This window comes from Podarcis vaucheri (assembly GCF_965113315.1).
Source record: "Podarcis vaucheri genome assembly, chromosome: 5".
In the NCBI taxonomy this organism is placed as follows: Eukaryota; Metazoa; Chordata; class Lepidosauria; order Squamata; family Lacertidae; genus Podarcis; species Podarcis vaucheri.
The window spans coordinates 46,339,444-46,366,419 of NC_138763.1; the positions used below are offsets into that span (position 1 = coordinate 46,339,444).

General features: G+C 44.8%; 1 protein-coding gene across 3 annotated transcripts in view; it reads left to right on the top strand.

Annotated features, from left to right (window-relative positions):
- Positions 1–1,994: 1,994 nt before the first annotated feature.
- The window catches only part of TRIM8 (tripartite motif containing 8), a 68,428-nt gene continuing 43,446 nt past the window's right edge, over positions 1,995–26,976 (top strand). The window contains exons 1-2 of one of the 3 annotated variants that reach the window (XM_082224844.1): positions 1,995–2,101; positions 5,009–5,694. In XM_082224844.1, coding sequence (XP_082080970.1) covers positions 5,125–5,694 — 570 coding nt within the window. In that variant the 5' untranslated portion in view covers positions 1,995–2,101; positions 5,009–5,124. Of the gene's footprint in view, positions 2,102–2,702; positions 4,799–5,008; positions 5,695–26,976 lie in introns of those variants that run through there. The other 2 variants (XM_082224843.1, XM_082224845.1) reach the window with 2 other exon arrangements.

Below are 26,976 nucleotides of genomic sequence, written 5' to 3' on the forward strand. Positions count from 1 at the left end.
CTCCCAAGCAGAAGTAAATGGAAAGGCTACTTAAAAACAAAACAAAGCATATCCTCCCTTTTTTAAAAGCGTAAGGGATACCTATGAGATTTTCTTTACATAGATACTGATGGAATACTGGAGTACTTAATTAACAGCAATTAATGTGACTGCAGCTGCTACCAATGCATTAAATTATCAGGATCTTTTTGCATATTACCTAGAAGTGATGACAGAACTGTGAGTCTCTCACACAAAGAAACTTGTGTGAGCATCCCCATGCCAAATGCATGTGTTGTGCCCACACTGGGAGTGCATGAATTTGGCTGAGGGGAAAACGCATGCTTCCCTTTTCTCATGAGAACTGGAAATGTGGAGAGTGTGTGTCAGTTGTTTGCCACTGCTGGGTAATAGACAAAGTGATCCTTACAGAGCTTCAGTCCTTTAACTAGAAGGGTAAACGCTCCTCCTAATCCTAGAGTGTTCCTATCCAACTCATTCTAAATGCACGCTGAAAGCATTGCAAACTAGAGCTGGAGTCTCCAGCAGGGAACCTCACAGCATGCAACCCGCATGGAAGTTAACTAGTTAGTGAAGGAGCAGCAAGGGATTAGGTCTGGTCTAAACGGATCCAATTAGATTTATTCTGTAGTCTTCACTGCTTCCTTGGTTTTGTTTCATATTGCCTTTGACACTACGCAGTTAACCATTCTAAATGTTTATGAATATATATGTATTAATATATGGGGGGAAATACCTTCTGATATTTGTTAGATGAAATTATGTCCTATATCTTCCTCCTTATATGATAAAGTAATTTCTTACTGAAGTCGAGAAGGAAGTTTAAGGTGGTGTGAGAAACATTGTTCCCCAGGATGCACATATTTATTTGGGGGGGGGTGTATCCCATTGTGACATCTGTTCAGAAAGGCTTTGGAAGACTTACAAATATCTACAAAACCTCTAACTAGAGACTTTAGTACAGTGGAATGTGTGTGTGCGCAGCATGGGTGACAATCATCCCAACTTAACTTCTCTAAATAAATTGTGTTCCCAGTCTGAGGCTTCCAAGATGCTTCATTAAATTTTTGGGGGGAAGCTTTCCTTTCAAAATGTTAATTTCCTACCTACCCGGAAAACACCTAGTCCATTTATTCTCCATCTATGCCAAATCTGTATATATTAATCTCTTGGCACTACATGTCAGCTACTCCAGCTTCTTCGCAGCTCCTGTCAGGTATTCTTTAGCTCAGACACAGCGTAAATCATCTGGGCATTGGGATCACATCATTAAGACCTGTACAGCACCTGGCACTAGGCTGACACTAAATAATAGGAGCCTCTCATAAAAGATGATATATTCTACAGGCCAAATTAAGCAGGGGATAGGATACGTCTGCGGAATTTAATAAACAATGGATGCACTTGGGGACCTCCAACTTTCATTGCTACATGCAGAGGATGATTTTCTTGTTGCTTGCAAAGACATAATAATAATAATAATAATAATAATAATAATAATAATAATAATAATAATATGCTTATATCCATCCTGCTCCCATCTTGCTGCACCTGTCAGCAGTCCCGTTTCGGATATTGGGGAAGGGTTGCAGTTCAGTGGTAGCGCACGTGCTCTGCGCGCAGAAATCCCTGGTTTGATCCCTGCCATCTCCCGCTAAGCCAAGGAAAGGCCTTGCTGCCTGAAACCTCGGAGGAGGTGCTCCTCCTCCGTGCAAATGCTGGGATGGGCCTGATTCGGCAGCAGCCCGCTTCCCCTTGTGGTGCACAAGGTCTTCTCTTTCCCGTCTGTCGCTTCACTTCACCGAGCCCCGGTCGCCCTCGGCAAGGCAGCTGGTAGGTGTACCCAGTGCGGTACGCCGCCGGTAATAGGTTCTATACATATGCATGCAGTACGCATTGTGAGAAAGCAGGTCCTGTGCTTATTAGACAGGTACACCTGGCCACGTTTCTTACCCCCCCCCTTCCCGGCGTGTGTGTAGTGTGACCCACTGTGACTCACACCCCCCCCCCCGACATCTGGCAAGCGGAGCAGGGGAAGCTCAGCAATGGCTGGCTCCCCTCCGGCAGGGCGGAGGCGCTCCTAGGGGCTCCCGGCTCGCGAGTAAGTACGACCGCGGGGGGCCCCGAGCGAGCGGCCTGCTTCGGGGGCCCCTCCGCCGCCGTCGCCCCTTTAAGGGAGGCCGGACGCGCTGTGTTTAATGTATCAAATTGTGGCGGGTCACGTGAGGCCCCGGAGAAGGGGTTGAGCAGCGCCGCGGCGGTAGCCGCTGAGAGTCGAGCGAGCCGGGCAGCGAGGGGCTGGCGGTGGCTGCGGCGGCTGGGGCTAGGCAGGGCTGGGCTGGGCGCAGACCCGGCGGAGGGGAGGGGAGCGAGGCGAGGCGAGGCCCGGGACGGAGGCAGCGGCTCCCTCCGGATTGGACTCCCCATTCTCTCCCTCCTTCCTTCTTTTCCTCCCTCCCCCCTTTTTTTTGTCCTTGCTCCTCTGGAGGACTTCGCGTTTCGTGATTTATCGGAACCGATTGATCGATCGATCGACTTATTGATCGGTTAAAGGGGCCCTGCTGCTCGGGCGACGCGAAGCCGGGATCGGGTTGAGCCGCTGCTCCTTTAAAGCTGAGCCGGGGAGGGCGGGGGGGGGGGAGAGGAGAAGGGGAAATCCTGCGATGCGCCCTTGATCTTTAGTCATCCTTCCGCCCTTGAGTTCCTTCATACCCCCCCCCACCTCACCCCCACCCCTCTCCCCCCTTTCACACCGACCCTAATGCGCTTTCACCGCCCCTGGGAGAAGAAGAGGAGAGGAAGAGGCGGCGGCGGCGGCGGAGGCATCGCTACCTATTCCTATAGCCAACCCCCCTTCACCTTGATTGCCACCCCGTCGATCTACGCAAAAGACCTCGATTAATTTTTATTGTGCCATCCGCTCCCTTTCTCTCTCTCTCTCTCTCTCTCTCTCTCTCTCTCTCTCTCTCTCTCACCCCTTCTCGTTCTCGCATTATTTTGCAAACCTTGAGGGGAGGGGGCTAATAGGTTTTTTTAAATGGGCTGTATGTATGCTGGGGAAAGAGAGCTCTTCGCTTAGCTCCCCCATCCTGCGCCTTGCATCAGGAAAAGGTTTTTTTTTTTAATTTAAAAAATCTATATAGGGTTTTGTTTTTCCCCCGGTTGGGGGTGTATTGAATCTGAATAATCAGACATATAAACCTATTTTCCACCCCTATCGCCCAGTTTACGTGATCCGGAACGTCTATATTATTCCCTGCTTTCGTTCTGCGTAATAGCGTGGCAATAAGATACCTCTCCTCTGCATCCGACACCCTCCCCCCCTTTAATTTTCGTGGGGTCTTTTTCTCTCGAGTTGAAATCGTGGCTCTATTCTATGTTGTTTGTTTCTCTTGCATGTGGCAAAGGTGAAAGATCGTCTGATCCGTTGGTCTGCTAGTTAATTCTTGTTGTTTGTGACTGAGGGAGCATTAGAAAGAGGTGCGGAGGATAGAGGTGCGTGCCTGTGTGTATGTGTTTGTGTGTATATATAGATATATACAGTATATATGTATTTATAAATCACACACACACGCACACACACAGTTTTTAAAATAGAATTTTATTTAAAAGATGGGGGGAGACCCAAGATGGCTGGAGGTGGTTGTGAGGAGTATGTAGGGTTTTTTTGATCTGATGATAAAAGCTAAAAGGCACAGCAGCTGCGGCTGTATAAACTCAATTTAAAACCCTCCCCTTCCCTCCCTCTCTTCTCTCCCCCCCCATCAGGCGCACACTTTGCAGGGTGGTGCCATCCACCTCTTCTACCCCCCTCCTGTGTTTTTTTTAACAGGCTTGTTTCTACTTTCTAAAATAAAATTTAAAAATCTACCAATTAAAAAAAATCAGCTCAAAATGGCTGAGGACTGACTGTGTCCTCTTGGAATTGTACATTTCAGCAGTTCCCTTTAAGCTGCTGCTGTCTCTCCTCTCCTCTCCTCTCTCTCCTCCCCCCTCCGTTTTTTTTTTTTTTTTTTTTTTTTGCTTTTTTTGCAGGCTGGTTCCAAAAGGAGAAATAGCTTTCATGTCAGAAGGAAAACAGAGAAGCAAAGGGGAAGAGGCGGGGGCTGGGCTCTTCATTAGCAGTTGAGAAATTCCTATTCAGTTTGATCAAGGCATACTTGTTTTCCTTCCAGCAAGAGCAACCCATCACTTTCCAAAAGCCCAAGGGTTTTTGGAAGTGGGGGAGGATTGTTTCCATTTCAGTCTTGCTAAAATAAAAATCGAGGCAGATTTTAAGAAGGCAGAAATCCCACGAGGTATTGTTGAGCAGGTTGATTCTCTGGGTTGAATTTGTCTTCAGTGGTTTCCACCCTCCTGGGTTGTCCTCCCCCTCTTCTCTTCATTCCTATTTGTGAAAGGAGCTAAGGATGGGAGGGTCCCTTTGGCTCTGGGCTGGAATTTCATCCGAATGATTGACCCGTCTTCCTACTGAGATTGCACTCTTCCAAAGCCAATGAAGAATATATCTATATTTTGCACCATTCAGCTGCATTAGAAGTTAGCTGGTCTTGCGTTTGGATTGTATCTCCCAACTTTTTTTGTGGTGTAATTAAAGACTTGCATTCTGAACTCTTTGATGGGAGCACAAATAATTTGAAAAGCGATTCTTTTGAGTTTGGTCAGGAGAGAGACAAGTTCTTTTAAAATATCAAATCTTGGGCAGAAAGACACAATAATTTGGCAGTGTTTAACTTAGAAGGTTTATATGGCATTTGGACTCCATTCTGGATTTTGTATGGAATTTTTTCAGTTCTCGGTAAGTTCTTTGCTTTTGCTTTTTAGAATCAAAAGTTAAAACTTTGAGTTAAAGATTGTTTGATTTTAAACCTTGCAAGCTTTTATTGTTAACTTAATTGTACCTATTGGATCGTGCTGCTGGGTTTTCCGGTGTGTGTCTCTGTGTGTTGTTTTACCTGGAATCTTAGGAGATAATTCTTAATTTTAATTTTTTTGTTTTGTTCATTAGCAACTTAGTGGCCTTTCTGTTGCAAAAGTGGAAACTCATCACCATCTGCGTTAGTAGACCAAAAACTGACTTTTTAAAGAGAGATTGCTGAAAATAAAAATCTGTTGGTGTGAGACATGGCTGAAAACTGGAAGAACTGTTTTGAAGAAGAACTTATATGCCCCATTTGCCTGCATGTCTTTGTGGAACCTGTCCAGCTTCCTTGTAAGCACAACTTCTGTAGAGGATGCATAGGAGAGGCATGGGCCAAAGAGACAGGGCTTGTGCGTTGTCCTGAATGTAATCAGGCCTACAACCAAAAGCCCAACCTTGAGAAGAACTTAAAGCTGACCAACATTGTGGAGAAGTTCAACTCTCTCAACCTGGAAAAGACTCCCTCCATCTTGCACTGTGTCTTCTGCCGGCGTGGGCCACCTTTGCCTGCCCAGAAGATCTGCCTGAGGTGCGAAGCTCCCTGCTGCCAGTCTCATGTTCAGACACACCTGCAGCAGCCCTCCACAGCACGTGGGCACCTCCTGGTGGAGGCGGATGACGTCAGGGCCTGGAGTTGCCCCCAGCACAATGCCTACCGTTTGTACCACTGCGAGGCTGAGCAGGTTGCGGTTTGCCAGTTTTGTTGCTACTACAGTGGGGCACACCAAGGGCATTCGGTGTGTGACGTGGAGATCCGGCGCAATGAGATCAGGGTAAGTGTGGAAAATTGCCTCCATGTTATTGCTGGTTTTGGTCTGGAAGGTACTAGCAGAGTGTGTGGTGCCATGCAAGAGAAGCTCAAAAAGTAAATTCTCTGCCGCAGAGGGTATCCAGTTTATAAAAGACCAACCCCCCACACCCAAACCCATTAGATCCGCCAGGCCTGATCAGAGGCCCAAGAAGGCACTGCTGAGACAAGGTAAATAATTAGTGGTGCAATGAAACCGTGTGTCCCCCTCCCCTCCAGTTTTCTCGATTGCACATCAACTGGATCAATATTGGCCCAGCAGCTCTTTTTAACCTCTAGTTTTGCCAGGAACAGTTTTATCCTTAATGAGAAAGGCTGCCTCTTCTGCTCAAATGTTGCCTTTTACAATAAGGAGCCATTCTTTCTAAAGGTGACCTTTCTATTTCTGTTTATTTTTATTTATTTTTTTGCAAGGCCTACAGAAAATATTTCCCCATCGGTGCCAATAAGGTTTTCTGTGGGTTGCTGTTCGCAGTCCTTCTCCACCTTTACCAGTGGTTGTGCTGACATCTTAGATGTGCTGAAAACGAGGAAGTAAACAAAAGCTGACATGATCTTTTCAGGCCTCATTAGAAATGCATCAAGGGAAATAGACCCTCACTGAACAGGATGTGATGGGGGAAGGGAAGCGGGTAAAGCGCTCTGTGTGAGTGTGTGTGTGTGTGTGTGGTGCTTTCAATTTGAATGTGGCCATTCAAACAATAGTGGGGGGATGGGGTGTGTGGTGGTGGTCTCTGAGGTTGTTTGTCACCCTGTGAAAACAATAGGACCTTCAAATCTTCTAACTGCTCTGCAAACAATTGGGAGAATAGGAGGAAATCTGCTAAAGCTGCAGGTCATTTGTATATAGTTAGAGATAAGCACAGGCCTATTAGCAGGTATAAAAGGGTTCTCCCTGTAGATAATTCTTCTCAGTAGTCAGCAAGTGCTGCAAATGATGCTTGGCAACTCCTGCCCCCACATTGCTTTCTCCTCCCCCCTTTTTTTAATTAAATAAGCCTCCTTTTGCTCTCTGGCTTGCCCTGGGAACCTTTTCGACAGGCCCAACCCCTCTGCTTCTCTCCCACAAGAATGGAGCAGAGGGGAAATCCAATGGACTGGGCGGCTGAGTGCTCTGAAATCTGGTTTCGGGCAGCTTTTTCTCCCAGGGGTTGGGAGCCAGGCCTTGATTACAATGCAGCTCTCCTATTGTAAGGCTTGTCAATGTCAACTCTCCATCTTCCTCCCTCCCTTCCCTGTCCTTTCTGGGCCAAGCTGCTGAGAAGGGGGAAAATTCCATATGACCTCCGTCCCTCTCTCATCATTGCCTTGGCTTCATGCTCTGGAGGGGAGAGGTGGGAGGCCATTTCTCCTTTCTGAACCATCCAGATGGGAAGGCCTATCCCAGTGACAAGCCATTCTTCAGGGTCGGGAGAAAGGGAGTTTCATTGGCATGGCTGCCTAAATGCCCAGCAGGTTCAGGGTAGCATTATGTCCCATCAGTGGAACAGAGTTTGGGTCAGCGAGAGTGGGGTGTGTGTGGAATGGCAAAGGAGATATTTGTAATTCAAATATCTGTGGATATTAAGTCGAAACCTGAGATAATGGCATTATCGGTTGGTGTTGCAGATGCAGAAATTGAGGGATTGGGATAGAATATCTCCATAAGCATCCATGAGGGATGCATCCTCAGGGTCATTTAATGTAGTTGCAGCAGCGTGGCCTGGCTAATAGTGGAAAAAGGTGACTGAAGACTGTTAAAAGAATAGGTTTTACCCATAACGGACACACATACACCACTTCCATTTACACATGCTTATGGTTCTAATCTGCATTGGTGAAGGAGACCTTGGAAGTAGGGAGGGAGATTTTACAGCAGATTACTTAAGATTTACTTCAAGGATGTGAGCCTGAATATGTGGCATAAGTCAAACAGGCAGGCAGGTGTCTGAGGCAGCTTCTTCCCCAAGCCTGGCTGCCTAGGCCTTCCCCCCCCCCCTTGCTCCTCTCCACTTAGGCCTTTCTCTTCTTTCTGACCTGATCCTGTTGCCTTGAAACCTCAAAGCGGCGCAAACAGGCCCTCAGCTTCTCTTCAGGCATCGTTGTGTAGGATAAATATTTAACAACAAATGAACAGTGGTGCCTGTAAAACAGGGACAACTTCCTGTGTATTCTAACAGTGCCAAAATGACTCACGATTTAGCCATTAAAAAGCGGAGTGGGGGGAGAGAGAGAGAGAGGAGTTGTAAATAAAATTTGCTATCTCATTATTTTCCAATTGGACAGCCAGGTCCTTGTGGGGATTTTCGGGGCAGAAAGAGGAGCCTGTGAGCTTGAACAGGAAGGCTGTTTTCTCCCCCCCTCCCCCCTCCCCATTTTCTTTTTGGGAAGCCAAAAGATCTTGTTGGAGGTGCCAGCGGCTCCACCACGCCCACACAGGAAGAAGGAAGATCTAGCTAGGCTGCTAGGAAGCTCAAAGGGTTGGTTTCTCCCTTCCCCCTCCTTTCTTTCTATTAATAGGCACCCATGAGGGAGAAGAGGGAGGAATGCTGGGTTAAGCAGAAAAGATGCCTTTCCCCCCCAGATCTGGGAGAGGCCTGGTGATGACGTGACTGGTGAATTGAGACTGGCAAATCCCAGTGGCAATTCAGTTTAGAAAGAGCTTGTTCTTAATGAGTCAATTTTTAGGAATTTTTTAGCTGGGTCCACACCCATCTTTCTGCTAGAAGTTTCTTTCTTTTGCTGAAGGCTTTTAAATGTGGAAGCTACGGCCAGTCTCCTTTTAGTCTCTCCCTGTTTTTAGTAGTTGGGCCGCATTCTGCTCGGGTTGCGCAAAAGTCCTTCCAGAATCTCCGCTGGGGATTTGCCTGAATAAGCAGAGATGGCCTGGACCAGCTACAGCGGCTGAACTTTGTGTCCTTGTTGTGTTGGGATGGGCAGACCTGGGTTCTGTTCTCTCTTCTGCTGGCAAAGAGCTTGCCCATTGTACAGTGTAGCTTGTGTGCTTCTCTTGGCTCTGCCAAACCTACCTCCTTTTGGGTGGTAAGCTACTTAATGCACGAAGGCTCACTTGTCTCCTATAGCTCTTTTTAACCACCCCTGAGCTTGTGTTTGCCACTTCTCACTGAAAGTAATGAGGTTTTTAAAGTTGAGGCTTCCCATGCAATAATATCTGAATAGAATATTTGCTTAAGCTCCGAAAGAGCTGAGCTGCTACATCACTCTGCTGCTCCCTGAAAGAGCACTGCTAGCTTAGAGGTATGCCCATCCCAGTTGTCTTTTCACATAATATGCGTCTGAATGGAGCCAAAGTATACGTAGTCGCTCTTGCACATTCCTTTTCAAGAGTGTCCCTTTTCCCCTGCCCTTCCTTTGTTTTCCTCTACTGTTGAAATTTCAGCTGTAAATGAAGTGGGGGCAGGGACTGGCATCTCTTGCTTAGGCTGTTTCTTCGTAAAGCACCATGTGTGTTGTTGGTGATATAGCTGCCAGTATCTGATGCAGTCTGCACCTCTTCCTGTCTTGAGTGCTGCTACATTCCCAGTTTCCTTGCTTGAAGGTTAGTACTTCATTAAAGAAGCATCAGCCTTGCCACTGTATCTCTCATGGCCACCTTTGACTAGCATGCTGAGATGTTCCTCCTCCTGACTGTTCTATTTATTGCTCTGCAAAAAAAAGTGTGTGTGTGTGTGTGTCACTCAAACACACACACACACACACACACACACACACACACACACCCCTCCTTTTTGAAAAATAAAAATCCCGTTCCTATATGCTCCTATGTGGCAATTTCCCTGGAAACCTCTTTTATTTTTTTGGACTGCCATGTGATTTTAGGCTGCACAGATTTCACTGTGCATATTAAGCAATCTCTATCATGCTTTTTAAAAGAAAAAGAAAAAAGAATAGAAAAAGGCATCCTGTCCTATGAGAAGGAGGCATTATTATATTGTATTTATATTATAACAAAGTTTTAGTATAAACTATATTCTGCCCCTTCTGCTTTCCCTTCCAGGCCATTTCCCACTTCAGGGGCTCCCCCCATGGACCTAATGTTCAGAAGTGAAATGAGGCACACTGGTACAAGGGCCCCCTAAACTGTGAACTAGCATTAGGAGCTGTAGTCCAGCAGCTCCCATAATCTCTGAGCAGCAGCCATTGTGGCTGTGGATGATGGATGTTGGGAGACTAGCAATGTTTGGTGGTTGGCAGGTTCTCCCGTCCTGCTTTAGGAAAAGGCAGCTAAGATCTAGACAAGGGTCTAGGGCAAAGATTAAAAACGAATGTTTGACCTTTAAACAATGGAATTCATGAGTGGTAAAGTTTAGGGTGCATCTTCCTGGGGTGTTTCTGCCAATACTGGAGGACTATTTTAATGGCTTAATTTGGGGTAAAGAAGTGACAGGTACAACAGCAGATGGGAGACACTTAGCTGGTGGTGGGAGGAGAAATGCAAATGCAAACTCCTGGATTGTTGCCAGGTATGTTAAAGGGCATATACCATATATACTGCTGAGCCTTTAGTCAAGCATTGTGAGCAGGTTTGTCTTTTTTAAAATGAATGAGAAACTAAGGAGAGTGTTATGGATCAAGTCAAAGGTGCAAGCTAGCCCAGCACTGTGCATTCACAGGGACCAACCAGATTGGGGAGTTGCTGTGTCAAGATGCTTGCAGTACTTTACAGTTCTGCAAAAAATAAATATGGACTGCCCTGTTCCAAACATTTAGGGAGAGCCATAGCATCCACCGGGCATGCAGATGGTCCCAGTTTCAATCCTTGGCCTCTCTGGAGAGTGTTTGAAACCATGAAGAGCTGCTCCCAGTCAGTCAGGGTACACCAGGGTGGCAACTTTAGCCCCAGGGATCGAAAGTGACCCTCCACATGCCTCTCTAGTTGCCTCACACCTGACCAGCCCTGCTCCGTGCCCCCTTCAAGTACTTCCTGGAATGTGTCCTAGAACTCTTGTGATGTGCCTTGCTTGGATGGAGAGAGGGGCATGTAGAAACTTTTTGACTTTTGTGCGGCTGGAATGTTGTGTACTGTAGAGACGAGCTGCCTCTGTTGCTCCACCCACTTGGTTTCTGGCCTTGCCCCAAGCTCCCCTGGTGCAGAAGATGCTGACCCAGGCAGCCCAGGGGTCTGTCTCTGTATTACGCAGCTTCCAATGTGCCTAGAAAATTGAGGGACGTTTATTGTGCTTCACTTAGGGGCTGCTTCGTGTAGCATTTGTGTGTGCTGCAGTAAGTACGTGAAGTGTGTAAGGGAGATGCTGCCAGGGAATGGCAAAGCTGTGTTGCAGACATAGGGATGCTGCCTCCTGAGCTCATCCAGGGGAAGGGGTCAGCGATTTATGGGGTTTTGTGCCCACCCGTGAAGCAGGAGCCGGGGCTGTAGCAAGGGGAAGAGTCCGAGGAGGTGCAGGAAACATCAGAAGCATAGGAAGAGACTGTTCCTGAGAGGGATAGCCCCCACATCCCCTTTCTTGCTGTATCCAAGGACCAGGAGGGGCTTGAAGAGGCTGGCACAGTGGCAACGTCTGTGCAGAATTCACAGGTTGCTTGGCCTGGGTATGCTCAGGGCAGATGTGTTCTCCAAGCCCACTGGGATATGATATTTCCCCTGTCTGTCTATATGTGTCTGGAAACCTGCACCTTCCTTTCACACTTTACCACAGCAAGCGGTGGTGTGTAGATGGTGCAAACAAGATTGTCATAGAATTGCAGAGTTGGAAGGGACCACGAGGGTCATCTAGTCCAACCCTCTGCAAGGCAGGAATCCTTTTACCCAATGTGCGGCTCAAACCCACATTCCTGAGATTGAGTGTCTCATGCCCTGCCAACTGAGCTATCCCCAATGTGAAACAGTTTTTTTCTAATTCCCTGCAGTTATTTTCCTTTTTGTCGGTGGCTTCTGGGCATCAAGAGAAATGGTGACAACCAGAATAATTTTTTATAAAGTTAGTTAGTGCCAGAATCATGATAAAACTGCAGTGGGTTGTCCTCCTAGGAAGTAGCAGAGCTGATAGTGAAATACCAGGAGGTGGTACTTGTGTCAACCCTAAACAAGGTGAAAAACAAGCATTCATATTTTAAGTATGCACCCTCTTGCACACTGTCTGCTCGTAAACAGAACTCTGAGTTTTGTTTGTTTGATACACAGGTATAATTTCAACACGTCAAATTCCTGCCTGCCCTTTACGAGAAACTGTGTTGTCTTTGCCTGGGGGAAGGCCTCTTACCTACAGACTAGTATGGGCAATTTCCCCAAATAGACACAATAGAAATTTGTGACAAGCAGAAGCCTTTAAAAAAAAGTTGTGCAATAATTTTGCATACTGTTGACATTGAGCAAAATGCATAGGAATAGCTTGCACCTTTAATGTGGATATTGTAGTTGGATTGCAACTTCCTCTCCCATTTTACCTTCTCAAAAAGGTTGTGATCAGATAAAATTGGACTTCATCTTTGTTTTTCAGTTTCCACAATTCTAGTTTATCCTGGAGAGTAGAAATATTCTAAGCAGGGGTACAGGACTCTAAAAAAGAATCTGACTGCTGCCCAGTTCTGTTCTTAGGCCTTCTGGAAAGATCAGACTTCTGGACTATTTCTGGTTGCTGGGAGTGAACTCTTGTAGAAAAGGCCTATAACCTATTTTGGCCTGTTGCTGAAAATGCAAGCAGAGGGGATCTCCTTCACTGCTAATTTGAATGTTCAGTGTCATCACTGGTGGGTTAAATTGAGGCAAAGGATTTTTATCAAACTACAAAATGTTATTTCGCTTACTGATGCCAAGATATCCATGTTATCTGTGACTGTTTCTTGTGAATGGTTCGCTACCCCACTACAGGTGTTAATACATTCATCTCAACAATGCCACCAGTCTGCTTTTGTAGAAGATTTGCCTATTTAACATACATTTGAGCTCTAATTATTACTACCTATAACTTTGTTTTTCATTGCTGTTCCGTTTTCTCTTTCATATACCTGCCAACTAAGATTTCAGCTGATGAAGTGGGCTTCGGTCCACAAAAGCTTATGCCATAATACATATGCTAGTCTTTAAGGTGCCACAAGACTTTTTGCTGTTTTTGCTGCAGGAGACTAACTCTTCTTCTTCTTCTTCTTCTTCTTCTTCTTCTTCTTCTTCCATGTTTCTGTTGCTTTTGAATCTGATTGCTTATTGTGGCTTTTAAGTTCACCATGGATAAATCTGTTAATTAAATTGCAATTGTTGCAGGCACCATCCTAAGGTGCATCATTAGCAAAAACAAAAAAAAACTTCAGCAGCGTATCAACTGCCATGATTCACAATTAAGATAATTTTTGTGCTGAACCAAATCTCACAAGAGTTCAGCTTTTTTGCCACTAAGAGTTCAACTTGCAGAGGAGCTGAGCTCTTGTAAGGGCTTGGTACAGTAGTCTATCTCATTGCAGAACAAATAAATCTTAATTGTGAATATGGCCCTCCAGGAGACACTAATGAAGAAACCAATTTGCTAGAACAATACCTCCCCCAACCTTGTCAGAACTATTAAGAATGAATGTTTCTTGCTGCAAAAAGCTACTAACTGCCCTAAACAGGGCTATGGAAAATATTTAAAATTCCAAGGCATCAGAATCAAAAGTTTTCATCAGCAGCACTGGAACTTTACGGTTGTGGAATACATCCAACCTTGACTTCTGGTGTTGGATTGGACCAACGTGGGAAGTCTGCAGCCATTTCCATTATCTTATAGGGTCCAATACATGAGCTTCTGACCTTTAGTCCTGGGTCCTTTATACCTTTTGGGCTAAGCATGGAACCTTTGTATTGTGTCCTAAGAGATACTGACTGCTTTTGGGCAGTTGCCTGCTTTGGAAGCTCCCGGTTTGAAGTAATCACAAACCATAGTTTGCCAATTTGGACACAAATTAAGCTTTAGTTTGCAGTTAAAACAGGAAGTAATGAATGAGGGGTGGGAGGAGCCTTGGCTTGGGGGATCAACATTGAAGTCTGCACAGTTTGCTTGTGGCTTGGCTTCTGTTGTCTTTCAAAAACTTCTTTCTTCATCTTTGAACCATTTCCTTCTTGATGCCTTGCATTCGTAGTGTTAAGGGAGCTACATCTTTACTGCGTATTTTGCTTGCTGAAGAATTGTGCTAAGGCTCCATTCACACCATGAATTTAAACTACAGTCCCTGCCCCTGAGAATTCTGGGAGCTGTAGTTTGTTCAGGGTGCTTAGAATTGTAGCTCTGCTATGGGTAAACTACAATTTCCAGAATTCTTCCTTCCTTTCTTTTTAGGGGAGGGGAAGCAAGGTGCTTTAAATGTAGAGTGTGTACACAGCTCAAGGTATGTGTTTCTTTAAAAGTCAGCCCTTGAATTTGCCTACAATGATTTGCAGCACTGAACTGGTTTAGTTTTCATTTTGCGAATTTGCAGCCATTGAAATGTTTTGTTTTGTTTTTTTTAAAAAAGAAAGACTTTTCTCAGTGCTTTAAAAAGTGATCTGAACGACTACAGCATGAAATAAACACATCTTTAAAAATTCCCCGTTCTCTTTATGTGTGCCTATACTTTTACAGCAAATGCAGTAGACTTAATGATATGGCATAGGCACCATTTAAAATGCCATTCTTTAGCCACATGTAGTTCCTCTTGAACTTGGTCTTTTAAAAGAGGGGAAGGGAGCCTCAGGCCAAGGGGAGGTGGAATATTGCCTTAAGGACTCTTTAGACCACACCCCTTGCTAGCCCTGCTTATTGCTCCTCTCTGTGCTTTTGCCTTGCTTACTCTGATTGTGTCTTTGATAGTGCAAGATAAATAGATAATGTGTGTTCCTGTCTTTTGCATGGCTGGAATGTAGTCTGCTCTCACATGCATTGCTTTGCCCACTCTTGTCTCTGGCTCTCCCTATCACCTGCATGCAGCCCACCCAAAGTTTCACCACAAGGGAATGCAGTCTTTGGCTAGAAAATGGTTCCTCACCCCTGCATCGCAGGGAAACACATAACTTTAGAACAGGTATGTGGAACATTTGGCCCTCCCAGATATTGCTAAACTGCAACTCCCATCATCCCTGGTAATTGGTGAATCTTGCAGAGGCTGATGGGAGTTGAAAGTTCAGCAACACCAGGGAGAAGAGGGGAGGCAAAGTTCCTACTCTGCCTCTAAAGCCATAATATTTGTAAGTTGTCTTTTAAAAGTAAAAAAATATTGTGTGCATGAAATCCCTTCCCCCTCTCAGGTTTATCACTTGTGTCTGGCATTGTAAGCATTTTGTACACCAAAGCTTTTATGAAAGCTCAGTATTTGCCTCATAGAAGGAAAATGGTCTTGCTGCATCGGTTCTGCTGTGGGTAACATGCAGGAAAGATGCTTCTGACTCTGAAATGCCCTATATACCTTGATGTATCTGTTCTGTAGGAGACAAAGCACCTTCCTTCACATTGAATGAAAAGGATGTGAAATTAACATGGGGATGGGGGCAATGGGTCTATCAGTCAGAAATGCATTTTTGTGAGCAAAGCATGTCAAAAGGAGCCATCTTTGGGGAGAGATCTTTAACTGAATACTTCAGCATTGCAAATGAGTAGCGAGAGAGGGGGGAGAGAGAGAGAGGCAGCCAGAAACCTCAGCATGAGCAGGCCTGGCATGTTTTGCCTATCTGGGCAGAGAAGGAGTTAGCAAATTCATTGCAAACATCCTGTTCTCTCACCTTATATCACTTGGAGCAACTGACCACTGCAAGCCCTACCACCACTGCTGGTGGCAGGATAACTCAGGTGGTCTTTTGTGCTTGAAGAGTTCTGGCAGGAGTGCATTATCTTGCTGAAAAAGAGTCCTCTTCACTTTTGGTGTTTTAAAAATGCAGAGTTAATCCAGCTCCACCCAAACTATAGGGCAGCCAAGCAGCGAGAGAGAAAACAGAATCCTTAACCAGAGACTGTCTCTAAGGGGCTCCTGAAGCCCAGCCACTGTACTTGAAGGGTGGTACTTAAAAACCCCTTAAAGCATAGATGGTGGTGTCATGTTCTCCGCATAGGCATAATCTTGACAGGGTGATCTTCCTCTTCCCCAGCCTTCCCTGTCTTTGTTCCCCCCCCCCTCTTTTTTGTGAGTTAACATACTTGCACTCATGATTATAATCTTGCATGGGCGGTAGGAGCATAAGTTTCCTCCGGCTGGCCTGTAAACGTGCTGCCATCTGCTTTCCCAGCTCCCTTTGCTGCTATGCCTGTCACTTTAAATGTTAAGCTGCAGGCTTTCTCTTCCCTCTTCCCCAGCGCAGCAGCAGAAGCTATTCCAGTCCTGCCTCTCCCTCCCTGAGAGAGGCCCAGCCCTGCTGCTGCTCTCACGTCCCTTGGCCTGCAGCACCCTTGATGTTCCCCTGCTTGCCTTGCCAAAGGAGTGCTGTTGTATTCTGAGATTTCTCTCTGCTGGGAATGCTGACCAAATGCTTAAAAAAAATTGCAATGACTTATTAGGCCTTGGGTGATCTCTGCAAATCTGCCATCAACCACCAAGCCCCTCTCCTCTTCCTCCTCCCTCCTCGCCCCCTCCCTCCCTGACTGATTGGTCTGGACAGCTTCTAAATTCTTTAAGCTGGGTTTTTGTTTTCATGGAAATTTAGGGAGGCAGGAAATTAAATTTATGAGATAGCAGGAAGGACTGCTTCATAGGAATCTGAGAGATTATGGTCTCTTTTTAACTATTGCAGATACTGGTGACATTGCAACCAGGGTCTTAGTATGCTATAAGGATGTAAGTGCCCTGGGAATTCTGACCTCGTCTAAAAATAGATTTTGCATTTCCCCCGGGGTTGCACTGTTTCTTCCCACCTTTTTAGTTGTCACGGCCTTTTTGTATGGTTTCACTTTAGAAAACTAGCCTTCGCTTACCCCACCCTCACAGGGTGTGTTTTTTTATTTTATTGAGTCACTAAGCAAAATAGCCAGGCTTCAGTGCATGCTAGGAAGGGAAGGTTTGTAACTACGGATGCAGGGAGTTTCATGAAACAAATAAGATGCATGGACAGGTCAAGGGTAGTTGCATGTGGCAGGAGTTGGCGGCTTCTGAATTTGGCAGTGCTATACAATATAGATTGTTTATCCATGTACGTTAGGCTTATGAGGGGTATGGGTGTGTATGTATATATGTATATCCATATCTATCTGTCTTATCTATCTATCTATCTATCTATCTATCATCTATCTATCATCTATCCATCCATCCATCTATATGCACTCTTTTTTTAAACTTATCCCTTCATCATTATACCATCTGTGGGAGAGGGAGAGCATATGGGAGTAAAAGTGAGCACCCTCAAGTGACCTTGTGGGTAGATGGGGAGGATGGGGATTGTAGCTTGTGGCTTTCACTTTGTGTGCCCATTCTCATCAAGCCATGCTTGAATGGAGTGCAAAGCAGAGAGTGGTCGTCTACTGCCATCACTTAACATTTGCGTAGCGCTCAAAGATATGCTAGGCACTATTTGACAAGGTGACAATTTGGCCTTCCCCCTGGAATAACACTGGCTCCCTTTTGCTGTCTAGACCTACAGATCTACGCACAGCTCTGGAAGCCTATAGAAAATACCTTTGGCAGTGATAAATTTTGGTGCTGTGTCAGTCTGACCCTGGGTTGATCTATACCATTTAGTGCAACCGTTGGAGGAGCAAAGGCATGGCAAACCATTCTTTCCCCTGTATGAATCCTATTGAAAAGGCCAAAAGCACCTTAATTTGAAAGTCTAATTTCCTCCTCCTGAACAGAGGAACTCGATGGCAAAGCTTGACATTCTCGCTGACCTCCCACTAATTAAATGGACAGAAGACGCGCTTTTTAGTATAGGCTGCATTGTTTGGAAGGCTCATTCTTGTTTATTCCTTCTCTCGCCTTACGAATTGTGCTTTCGTGTACAGTCCCCATGTGGAAAAATGATTTTTCCTGATTTCTCTCCGCTTGTGTTTCTGTGCTTCCCCCCTTCACTGCAATTGCTCTTGATCCGAACCTCTCTCAAAGGCCAGCACACTGCTTTTTCATGCATTGAAACGAGATAGAGGGAGTTAAGGGGCTGCCTGATAGCAAACACAGTTGTGATTGGCTGTGAGCAAGAAGAAAAGGTGGTTGCTTCCCTAGAGCTTCACTGCTCCTGGCTCTTTCATCCTCCCCTGCCCCCATCTTGTGTGTCCTGATAGCTTGATGTCTAGTATAAGTAGGCAGTTGACCCATATGTTATGGGGGGGCGGGAAGCAAGGGGCTTTCCCTTGTGAACTGCCTTGCCACTCACTTGCTGATCCTCCCTCTTTAATTTGCAGTGTCCCAATGTATTCTCTGTTTGTAGCATACTTCAGCCATGCAGGAAACCAACAAGATTCGGAGCCACTTTTTTTTTTTTGCAGTATTCTGGACTGTACCATTGTGTGGTGCAGGGAGAATCTTTTTGAGTGCTTCCCCGTCCATCAAGTTTTCTCCACGACTTGCCTGTCAAGAAGACTATCCCAAGCATATCTCTCTGATACGTTAGATTTCTACGTGCAGTGTTGCTGCTGTTGTTTTACTGTGCAGAGCACTAAAATTCTCCCTTTTTTGCCATCCCCCTTAGTTTACAATCTAAGATGGTACAGTCTAGAATTATGTCCCAGTCTGTCACATCATTCTTTATAATGTGTAGATCAGATTTTGGGGGTTGTGAAGGTGATGCAGCCAGACAAAACAATCTTGATTTGGGTCTCTTTCAAGGCACGCTTCTAGGCCTCATAGCTGCAGAACGTTTGGTTTTGGCTTAGCGGAAAGATGTGTTTGGATGTTGATAGCCTTTTTAAAAATAATTTGAAGGTGATAGCAATTCTCTGCATAGTGGAAACAAACAGAAGTGGGAAGGAGAGAAAACCTTGAAATGTCCTTTCCAAAAAACCGTGCAAGGGAGAACGCCGTTGAGGGTTCAGCAGCCTATGAGAAGAGGCAGTTCTGGACACTGTCTGTTGAGTAATTTCAGTGCTGCTTAGCCTGCTGTGGGCATTGTGATTGGGGAAAGAATGCTTTGAATGACGAGCCTATCTGTAGCTGTGTCTGGATTAAAAACATGTATTTATGAACAGCTTTTAAAGTCAGCACTTGGGGGCAGGGAGGAGAGAGGAGGAGGATCCAGCTTGGCAGGCATCTGCTTTTGCTGTGGCCTCAGAGATGAATGGGGCCCAGGGTGGTTTAGCTGCAGAGTTGGTTTCTTTGGCGACTGTGCTCGCTTGGTGCTGCTTCTAGGCTTAAGGAGAGAAGGCTCTGGGCAGTCCTAGGGGGACACGTGGCCCAGGAAATGATGCCAACGTGGTGTGTTCGCTGTTAAAGATTAAGTGGTGTCCCCCCACGATCAAAGTGCCCAGCCCTGAAATGAGCAGGAATTTGCTTCCTGTTGATCTCAGGAAGGTCAAACAGCTGCTTTCTAGGCCTTAGAAGCCACCTGTGTACTCGAGTGTAAAATAGTGAGGCTCTTCATTAAACACTGGGTTTTTTTTATTAATTCATTCTGAAGTGCTGGCTAAGTGAAAGCTTGGTATGAGTTCTGTATGGTATGAACACAGGCCCTCTTCTGTAAATTTTGCTTCTCTTTATTGTACGGGTTCCAAAATGTTCAGCTGGATGCAGCATCCGTAGTGGAGACTTTTCTAAGTGGCAGAGAAGATCCTTCCCACACGCTTTTGGTCTCTGGCGGTTTGACTTTTTCCTAGGACAATTGACTGAAAGGTAGCACTAAGCACAGCTATGCCTTCTCATAAATAATGTGCTCTCAGTAGCTGAAATCCTATATAATTCCCACTGCTCCTCTTTCCCTTCATGCTTGCAGAAATGGTTTTAGAATAATCCAGTATTTGATTAACCAGTAGGGCTTTATTGACTTGCCAGATTTAGGATTTAGCCTGACCAGTCTCTGCAACCTTTTCTCTTCAGCCATGATTTCCTGAAACATAGCCTTCCTTTCCCCCCCTTTTCTCTTTTGAATGTAACTAAAATAAATAAGCCAGCAACCTCTGGGGCATTAAGAAGAATGCTGCAACCTGTCAAAGCTTGCAAGAATCAGACACTCCTCTTGAGCAGTAGACAGAATGCTAGTGGCTACTGCTTAGTGTGTGGGGTTCCTAGGCTCCCATGGCAATCAAAATGGCAGTGTTCGTGCTGTTTGAGGAGGAGAGCTTTTTTCAGTAACCCAGAGGGAAAGACATCTATCTCAAGGAGTTAAAAGGTTCAGAGATTGGTTCCACAGAGCTACTGCAGTGGCTAAGAGATTGAGCGGTGAACCAGGAAATACCAGATTCAAATCTCACCATGAACTCAGTAGATGACTTTAAACAAGCAGCCTTGGCCTGCTACCTTTTCTGCAGTAGGAAGATGATTGTAGTGACCTACTCCACAGGGTTGCTGTGAATATTATTGAGAAGGTATAAGAAGTACTTTTATCGCTTTAAAGTACCGTACTGTAAAAATGCATGGTATTCCACTGTAACTATAGAAAGGTGAACGTGTTGCTTTTGAACAAGATAGCAACCTCCACATCTTTGCATATGTTACATACGTGGGTACATCTCCACATTGAATCTGAATGTTCTCCATATCTACATGTGACACGTATCTTTCTCAGCCTGTCTCCTTGTGGTGGTCTTCTGGAATAATCGTTTTAACCTACCTAGGTGAGGTGTGGGGAAAATTTGCCCCTTCCCGTGTTTCAGAACCTAGCATTTCAATAATGGTCAATAGCTAGAGATGATGGGAGTTGTAGTTCAGAAACACCTGGAGGGCCAAAGGTTCCCCACACCTGACCTAGCCGATATTCTTCTCTGTTGTGTCTATGAGGTATTTATTTAAAGGCCAATGTGGCATAGTACTGTCCACATTACCATGGCTTGGCAAGTCCTCTGCTGGTAGAGCGTTGAATTTATTTGGAGTGCTACTTTGAGCAATTATTTTTGTTGAGCTATTTTAAATGGAATTTGCCAAAATCTACACTTCCGACATGGGTTGCCATATGTCCGGATTTTCCCGGACATTTCTCTGCCTCAAGACGAGTAATCCAGACTGATGTCTTGACCCCTCCTCAAGGGCAGAAGAGGTTCAAGATGCTTTGGGGGAAGAGCTGTAGCTCAGAGGTAGAGCACAATGTTTTGTGCATGGAGGTTCCAGGGTCAATTGCTGGTGTGGCCAGGTAGGGTTGGGAATGTTCCTTGACTGAAACACTGGGGAGCTTCTGCCTGCCAGTGTTGACAATATTAAGCTAGATGGACCTATGGTCTGACTTAGTTTGGTATAAGTAGCTTTCTGTGTACCAGTCCAAGATCTCTGGTTTCACTTATTTGTACTATAACTCAACCCATCTTGATGCTCTTATGGTAGCAGAAGTGCTCATGTCAAGATACCTCATTGCCTTGTTACTCTCTCATTTAGTGGGAGAACAAATGTTAATTGCATGTTTTGAGTAGTCTGCACATAAAATCATACAATTGTAGAGTTGGAAGGGACCCTGAGATCAATCCCCTGTAATGCAGGAATATGTAAGCTTGGTGTTATCAGCACCATACTCTAACCAACTGAGCTATCCAGACTGACTTGATCCAACATGCATGTTTAACTACTCTAACAAGACTATTTGTATTTGTACCTGGGGGCCTTCTACAGGTTGCACTCCCAGCTTCCATCAGCTTCAACCTCCATAGCCAGTGTTCAGGAATGATGGGAGTTGAAGTCCAATAGCATTTGGAAGACCATAGCTATCAAAATTCCTTGGACTGCATATTGGACTCCCTATTCCTGATTAACAGGAAACCATAATAATTAAGGAGTCCTAATACAACATACACTAGAATGATGGAAAGACAATGAATTACTCCACCTGTCTCTGGGTTTTGGATTTTTTGTCAGAACGTTCTCAGAGGGTTAGAGTAGGGTCACATGTGTCCACAGCCCTTAGCCTTAACACCGGCTCACCACAGGGTTGCGTGTTGAGTCCCCTGCTCTATGCTCTCTACACGTATGACTGTACAGCCATCTACTCCAGCAACAAAATCATCAAATTTGCTGATGACACTACGGTGGTGGGGCTCATTTCGGGAGGGGATGAGTCCGCCTATCGGGACGAGGTGGAGCGGCTCTGTGTTTGGTGTGGAGAGAACAATCTGGCTCTCAATAAGGCTAAGACCAAGGAATTGGTGGTGGATTACAGGAAAAAAAAGGCGGACATTCAGCCCTTGTATATCAACGGGGAACGGGTGGAGAGGGTGGCGGAATTCAGGTTTTTGGGAGTGACTATGGATCAGGGCATGACTTGGAGCGCAAATACTACTGCTCTGGTGAAGAAGGCCCAGCAGAGAATTTATTTCCTCAGACTTTTAAAAAAGAACAATCTGAGTGAGAGACTGCTGGTGTCCTTCTACCGAGGCTCCATAGAGAGCATACTTACATACTGTATTTGTGCTTGGTTCTCCAGTTGTACAGCTAGGGAGAGGAAGGTGCTCCAGAAGGTCATAACCACAGCCCAAAGGATTATTGGTCACCCTCTCCCACCTTTGGAAGAACTGTACGGTTCCCGTTGCCTTAGGAAAGCAAACAACATCCTGCGGGATCCATCTCACCCGGGATACAGTCTGTTTGCACTATTGCCTTCTGGCAGGAGGTATAGAAACATCAAGTCTAGGACAAATAGACTGAAAAACAGTTTCTATCCAAGAGCTGTGGCCTTTTTGAATGCTGTAACTCGATAGTGAGACCTGGGAGTTTGATGGGTGTGGGTGTGGTTGGAAGGTGGTTTGTTTGGTTGTTGCTGTTGTTTTGCTTTTGTTGTTTTTAAGGGTTGGCATCCAATTTCGTTGCACTTGTGCAATGTTGCACTAGTGTAATGACAATAAAGAATCTATCTATCTAATTATGATGACCTAAAGTAAAAAATCAGCTACTTGGCAAGTTCTCTGTGAATACTAAACCCATTGCTCTTGAAACTAGAGACTGTACTGGCAAGTGTTTTGTCATATGACTATTGAATGAAGCCATATATTATGTGCTGCTTCAAGGCAAGGACTATTCTCGTGCTCCCATGGTCCACTGCTTTCCTTCTAGAAACAGAATGTAAGGACCAGCTTTAACCTAAGTTACCTTTCCTTGCCTCTTCCTCCAGTAACATGAACTTTTCTCATTGCCTTTATAATGGCTGGGTGAGCATCCTCTGGGGGCTTGCGCTTTTCAGTCTGATGTGTGTATTATACTTCGTTAAGCTTAGATGTCCTTTAGACTTGCGGTTCAGAGCCTGTGGCATGTGGAGGTGGGGGCCAAGCATGGCGTTTTCTCAAAGTGTCTACAAGCAATGTTCCTCCAACCAGCACTTGATTTCTTCCTCCCCACTCTTCATTTTCACAGTTGCATCTCCAGGGGAGCTGCATTAACATTGAGGAGCTTGTGATCATTGGAAATAAGGGAGGCTTTGGCCTGTGCCTTCCTTGTTTTTCTTTGCTGGTGTGGTGTGAGGCGTACTTAGAAGAGCCTCCCTTCCCTGCTTCCCTGCTTTGTCTGCAGAGGTGTGTTGCACCTGTAGTTTTCTGGTCTCTTATATTGCACTACATGTAGGACTTATTGGTGGAAGGTGGAATCCATGGCACAGCAGCTGGAAGGACCTTAATTTGAGTCTAGGCAGCTCTGTGGAACGTTGGAAGAATTTCTGGCCTCCTAATTACTTATTGCGCTTGAGTTCCTTAGTTTTAGCATTATTGGAGATTATTTCTGGTGCTTTATTAGGATAAATCCTTTGCATTCAGGTTATTGAGGGGTGTTTCTGGCTTTTTTCTGGCTTAGGTCGTTTTGGGGGCAGATTTTCAGGGGCTCTCATTCCATGTTACTTTTGCTGCTCAAGCGTGCAGGCTTATGAAAAAGGAAAAAATACTAATAATAAACATAAATAAAATAGGATTAAATTGTCTATATAAATAGCTTTATGTACAGGGATTTCATTGAAGTATACAGTTGATAGTCCTGATTCTATTTGTAGGAATACATTACATTAATAACAACGAATGTCTTCATTTTAATTATTTTGGGGATTACTTCAGTCGAGTGCCCTTGGAAATAAATACATTTGTATTTAGTTCAATTGGATTAGTTGGGTTGTTGGTTACTGGGTATACTGGGTATGTAAATGAATGAATTTATAATTATAAATACAATTATATTTCATGCCTTTTTGAATTGATTAATTGCATCGATCAGTGCATATACTGGCGAAATAAATAAATGAATTTATATTTATGAATACATTTTATATTCAATAACTTTTTGAATTGTTTGCTTTGTTGATTGATAGGAATATTGGAGAAATAAATGAATGAATTTTTGCTACCTTCTTTGACTTCAGCAACTCATTTAAAAGCATTATTGAGTTCATAATAGTTTTTTGTCATTATATGTATTTCCAATTAATGGAGCCTAAAATTACAACAGTTAGTATGTTGAGATTTGTGATTTTTTTGAGATTGAAAAGAGGTCCTTGTGCTCAAAAATTTGGCAGCAGCACTTTTAGGCCATAGCTGAGCTTTCAAGCCCAAGTGACTACTTTTCACTGGGCAGTTTTGAACTAAGTTTTATTCAGAGTAGACCTATTTAAATTAATGAATTAAAATGATTATTTATTAAATTTGTATACCACTTTTCATCCTCCATAGATCTCGGGGCAGTTCACAGCAAAAAAACAACAACACAAAATATATTATAAAAACAGGAACAGGATCAAAACCAAAACAGTACACCCCGCCCCACCCTGCTCCTACAACCCCTCACTTGGTTTATTCAGAAACAAATGGCTAGCACAGCATTCTTGGTTTGTGTCGCTCCAGGAGGTAGTATGGTGTTTGTGCAGACAGTCTCCAGTTAACTTGTTTACACAGTTAACTTGTTTGCCTCCTGGTGCCCTAGAGGAGTCTTGTTCATCTTGTGGAGTAGCAACTAAGAGAAGCAGTGAAGGGGGAAGTCCACAGGTGACTACTTGATTGAGTTCCGCATCAATCTAGCTTTATGCCACATTCAACCCCCTATTTCATATAAAGTGCCCATTCACATGTTAATTCCCAGGAAGCAAACTTGTTCTAGTAAGAATCTTGAGTTCTTATGCAAGTCCTTTGGCCTGTCTCAGTATGAACAAAAACGGATCTGTGCATAATATTTAATTGAGCACCGTAGTATCTCATTGATCTACCCAATCCGATTCCTTCTAATCTATTTCTGGAAACAACTGTGTGTGGTGCACTGTGGTCGCATGAATCCAGTATATCCTACTCCAGACTAGGGGAACCGTTGACCTTTCATTATGTTGCTGAACTCCAGCTCCCATCAGGCCCAGAAAGCATGGCCAATGGCCAGAAATGACAGAAGCTGTAGTTCAGCAACATCTGGAGGACCAAAGTTTCTCCACATCTGGCCTAGTCCATTCAGACTTTATACTCTGCATACATTTCTGCTTTCCACATAGGAAAAGCTAGAGGATCCTGCATCTCTTCATTTTGAGTCTCATTTGCAGAGCAAACACAGACTATAGTTTGCCACTTCCAGTGAAATGCTAAGCTAGTTTGCCTGAAATCATGGTAGGAGGAACACATTAGCTGCTTCAGGCACATAATGCCAAACCACCATTTAAATACAGTGATTATGGGCTTCTTGGACTTAGGGGCTAGCAAGTCATTAGATGCTAAGATCCAGGAGATGTCCTGCTTGCCACCATTTTGCAAATGGCTTCTGCCTGAGGGAGGTTGTCTTTCCACTGAAATATTTCTCTTTATCTGAACCTTCTTAAATGGTTCCTACAGCAAAATTCTTAGGAACAGGCCCCTCTAAGGATGAATTACTTAATCACCCTGCAGTGCCTTTTTCTTTAGATGTGTTTACCGTAAGATGCAGGAATCTCTCCAGTTGAATTAAAATATAAACAGAGAGCGTTCATAGGTTTTAGTTTAGTTTAGGTGAAGTCAAAGAAAAGGCAGTGAGTCTAGATATGCTTAAAAAAAGAAACCCTGTGGATCATAGAAGGTTTTCATCATGAGCCCTAAAACTGTCAACACATTGTTGGGGTACTTGACTGACGCTCTTAGTAAAATAAAAACAAATTGCAAGGGGTGCGTGGAAGACCTTAAGTTCTTGGTGACCACACAAAGCTCACCTGGCATAGTGGCAGAGAGGCTGAGCTGTTGCTGGTTCATATTCCTCTTTCCCCATTGACAAAGGTGGGATCTGCTTTGGGTGAGCAGGCATGACTCTCACTCTGCAATATGGGCAGGATACTTGTAAGGATCACTGAAGGGGTGTCTGTAGAGTGGTAATATTGCTAGTTTGAAAGGCAGACCCAGTTTGCAGTTTGAAGAAGATTGTGGTATGCTGCTTGAGTTCCTGGCTAAGTTTGAGTGTAACATGGTGCACATTGCAAACACCTCCCAAAGAGCAGGAGGCTTAAGTAATCTGGTTCTTGGCTTTGACTCTGTGTGTAATCTTCTACAGCCTGACTCCCTCTGCCCCACCCATCCGCAGAGTGGAGGATGGTGGTGGTTTTTTTACGTGCATCCAGGCTGAGCTGAAAATACATCAGCTGTAGATGGATCCAGATGAAACAGTTGGCAGACCGGGAAGTTCTGGATGACTGTCTCTTCCCTCTCCCTCTCTGAAATATGAGTAAATGTTGGCAAGCCAACCTGCTTGTAGATTCTGCTCCATTTGGGGAGCCTTGTGGTTTGTAGTCCTCCTCCTCCCAATTCCAGCAATGTACATTTTTGGAACACCTTTTTCTTACTGTACACGGAGGAGCTGGTAGAGTGAATCAGAGCAAGAAGCTCTGCGCTGTAGATTTGCTTGGGTTGCGCTGCCTCCGTTCAGTATTATTTAGCTTCCCTCTAATGAGCTGGCTTTAAAAGTCTGCCTCTTTCCAGAATGCATTTTTCACTTGTCCTACTTACTTCCTGATAGGTCTTTCTCCCCTCCCCCTTGCTGGTCCCCCCCTTCTTCTTTTTTGCTGACACTGCAAACAAGCATGAGGTTAGATGCTCAACCGCACACAAATGAATATTGATCTTTTCCCCCTTCTTTTTCTTTTTTCTTTTTTGTCTGGAGGTTGGGAGGGTTTCTTCTGCCTTTGCAAGGGAAGGGACTGCCTTTGTGCCTGGGAAGGAGAAGCAGCGTTAAGGAGGTTCTGGGAATGTTCACTTGGGTCTTCAGAGGGGATGGCCCTAATCTGCAGAAACAGCAACCCAAGCTCACTGGAAGCAGGCAAGGA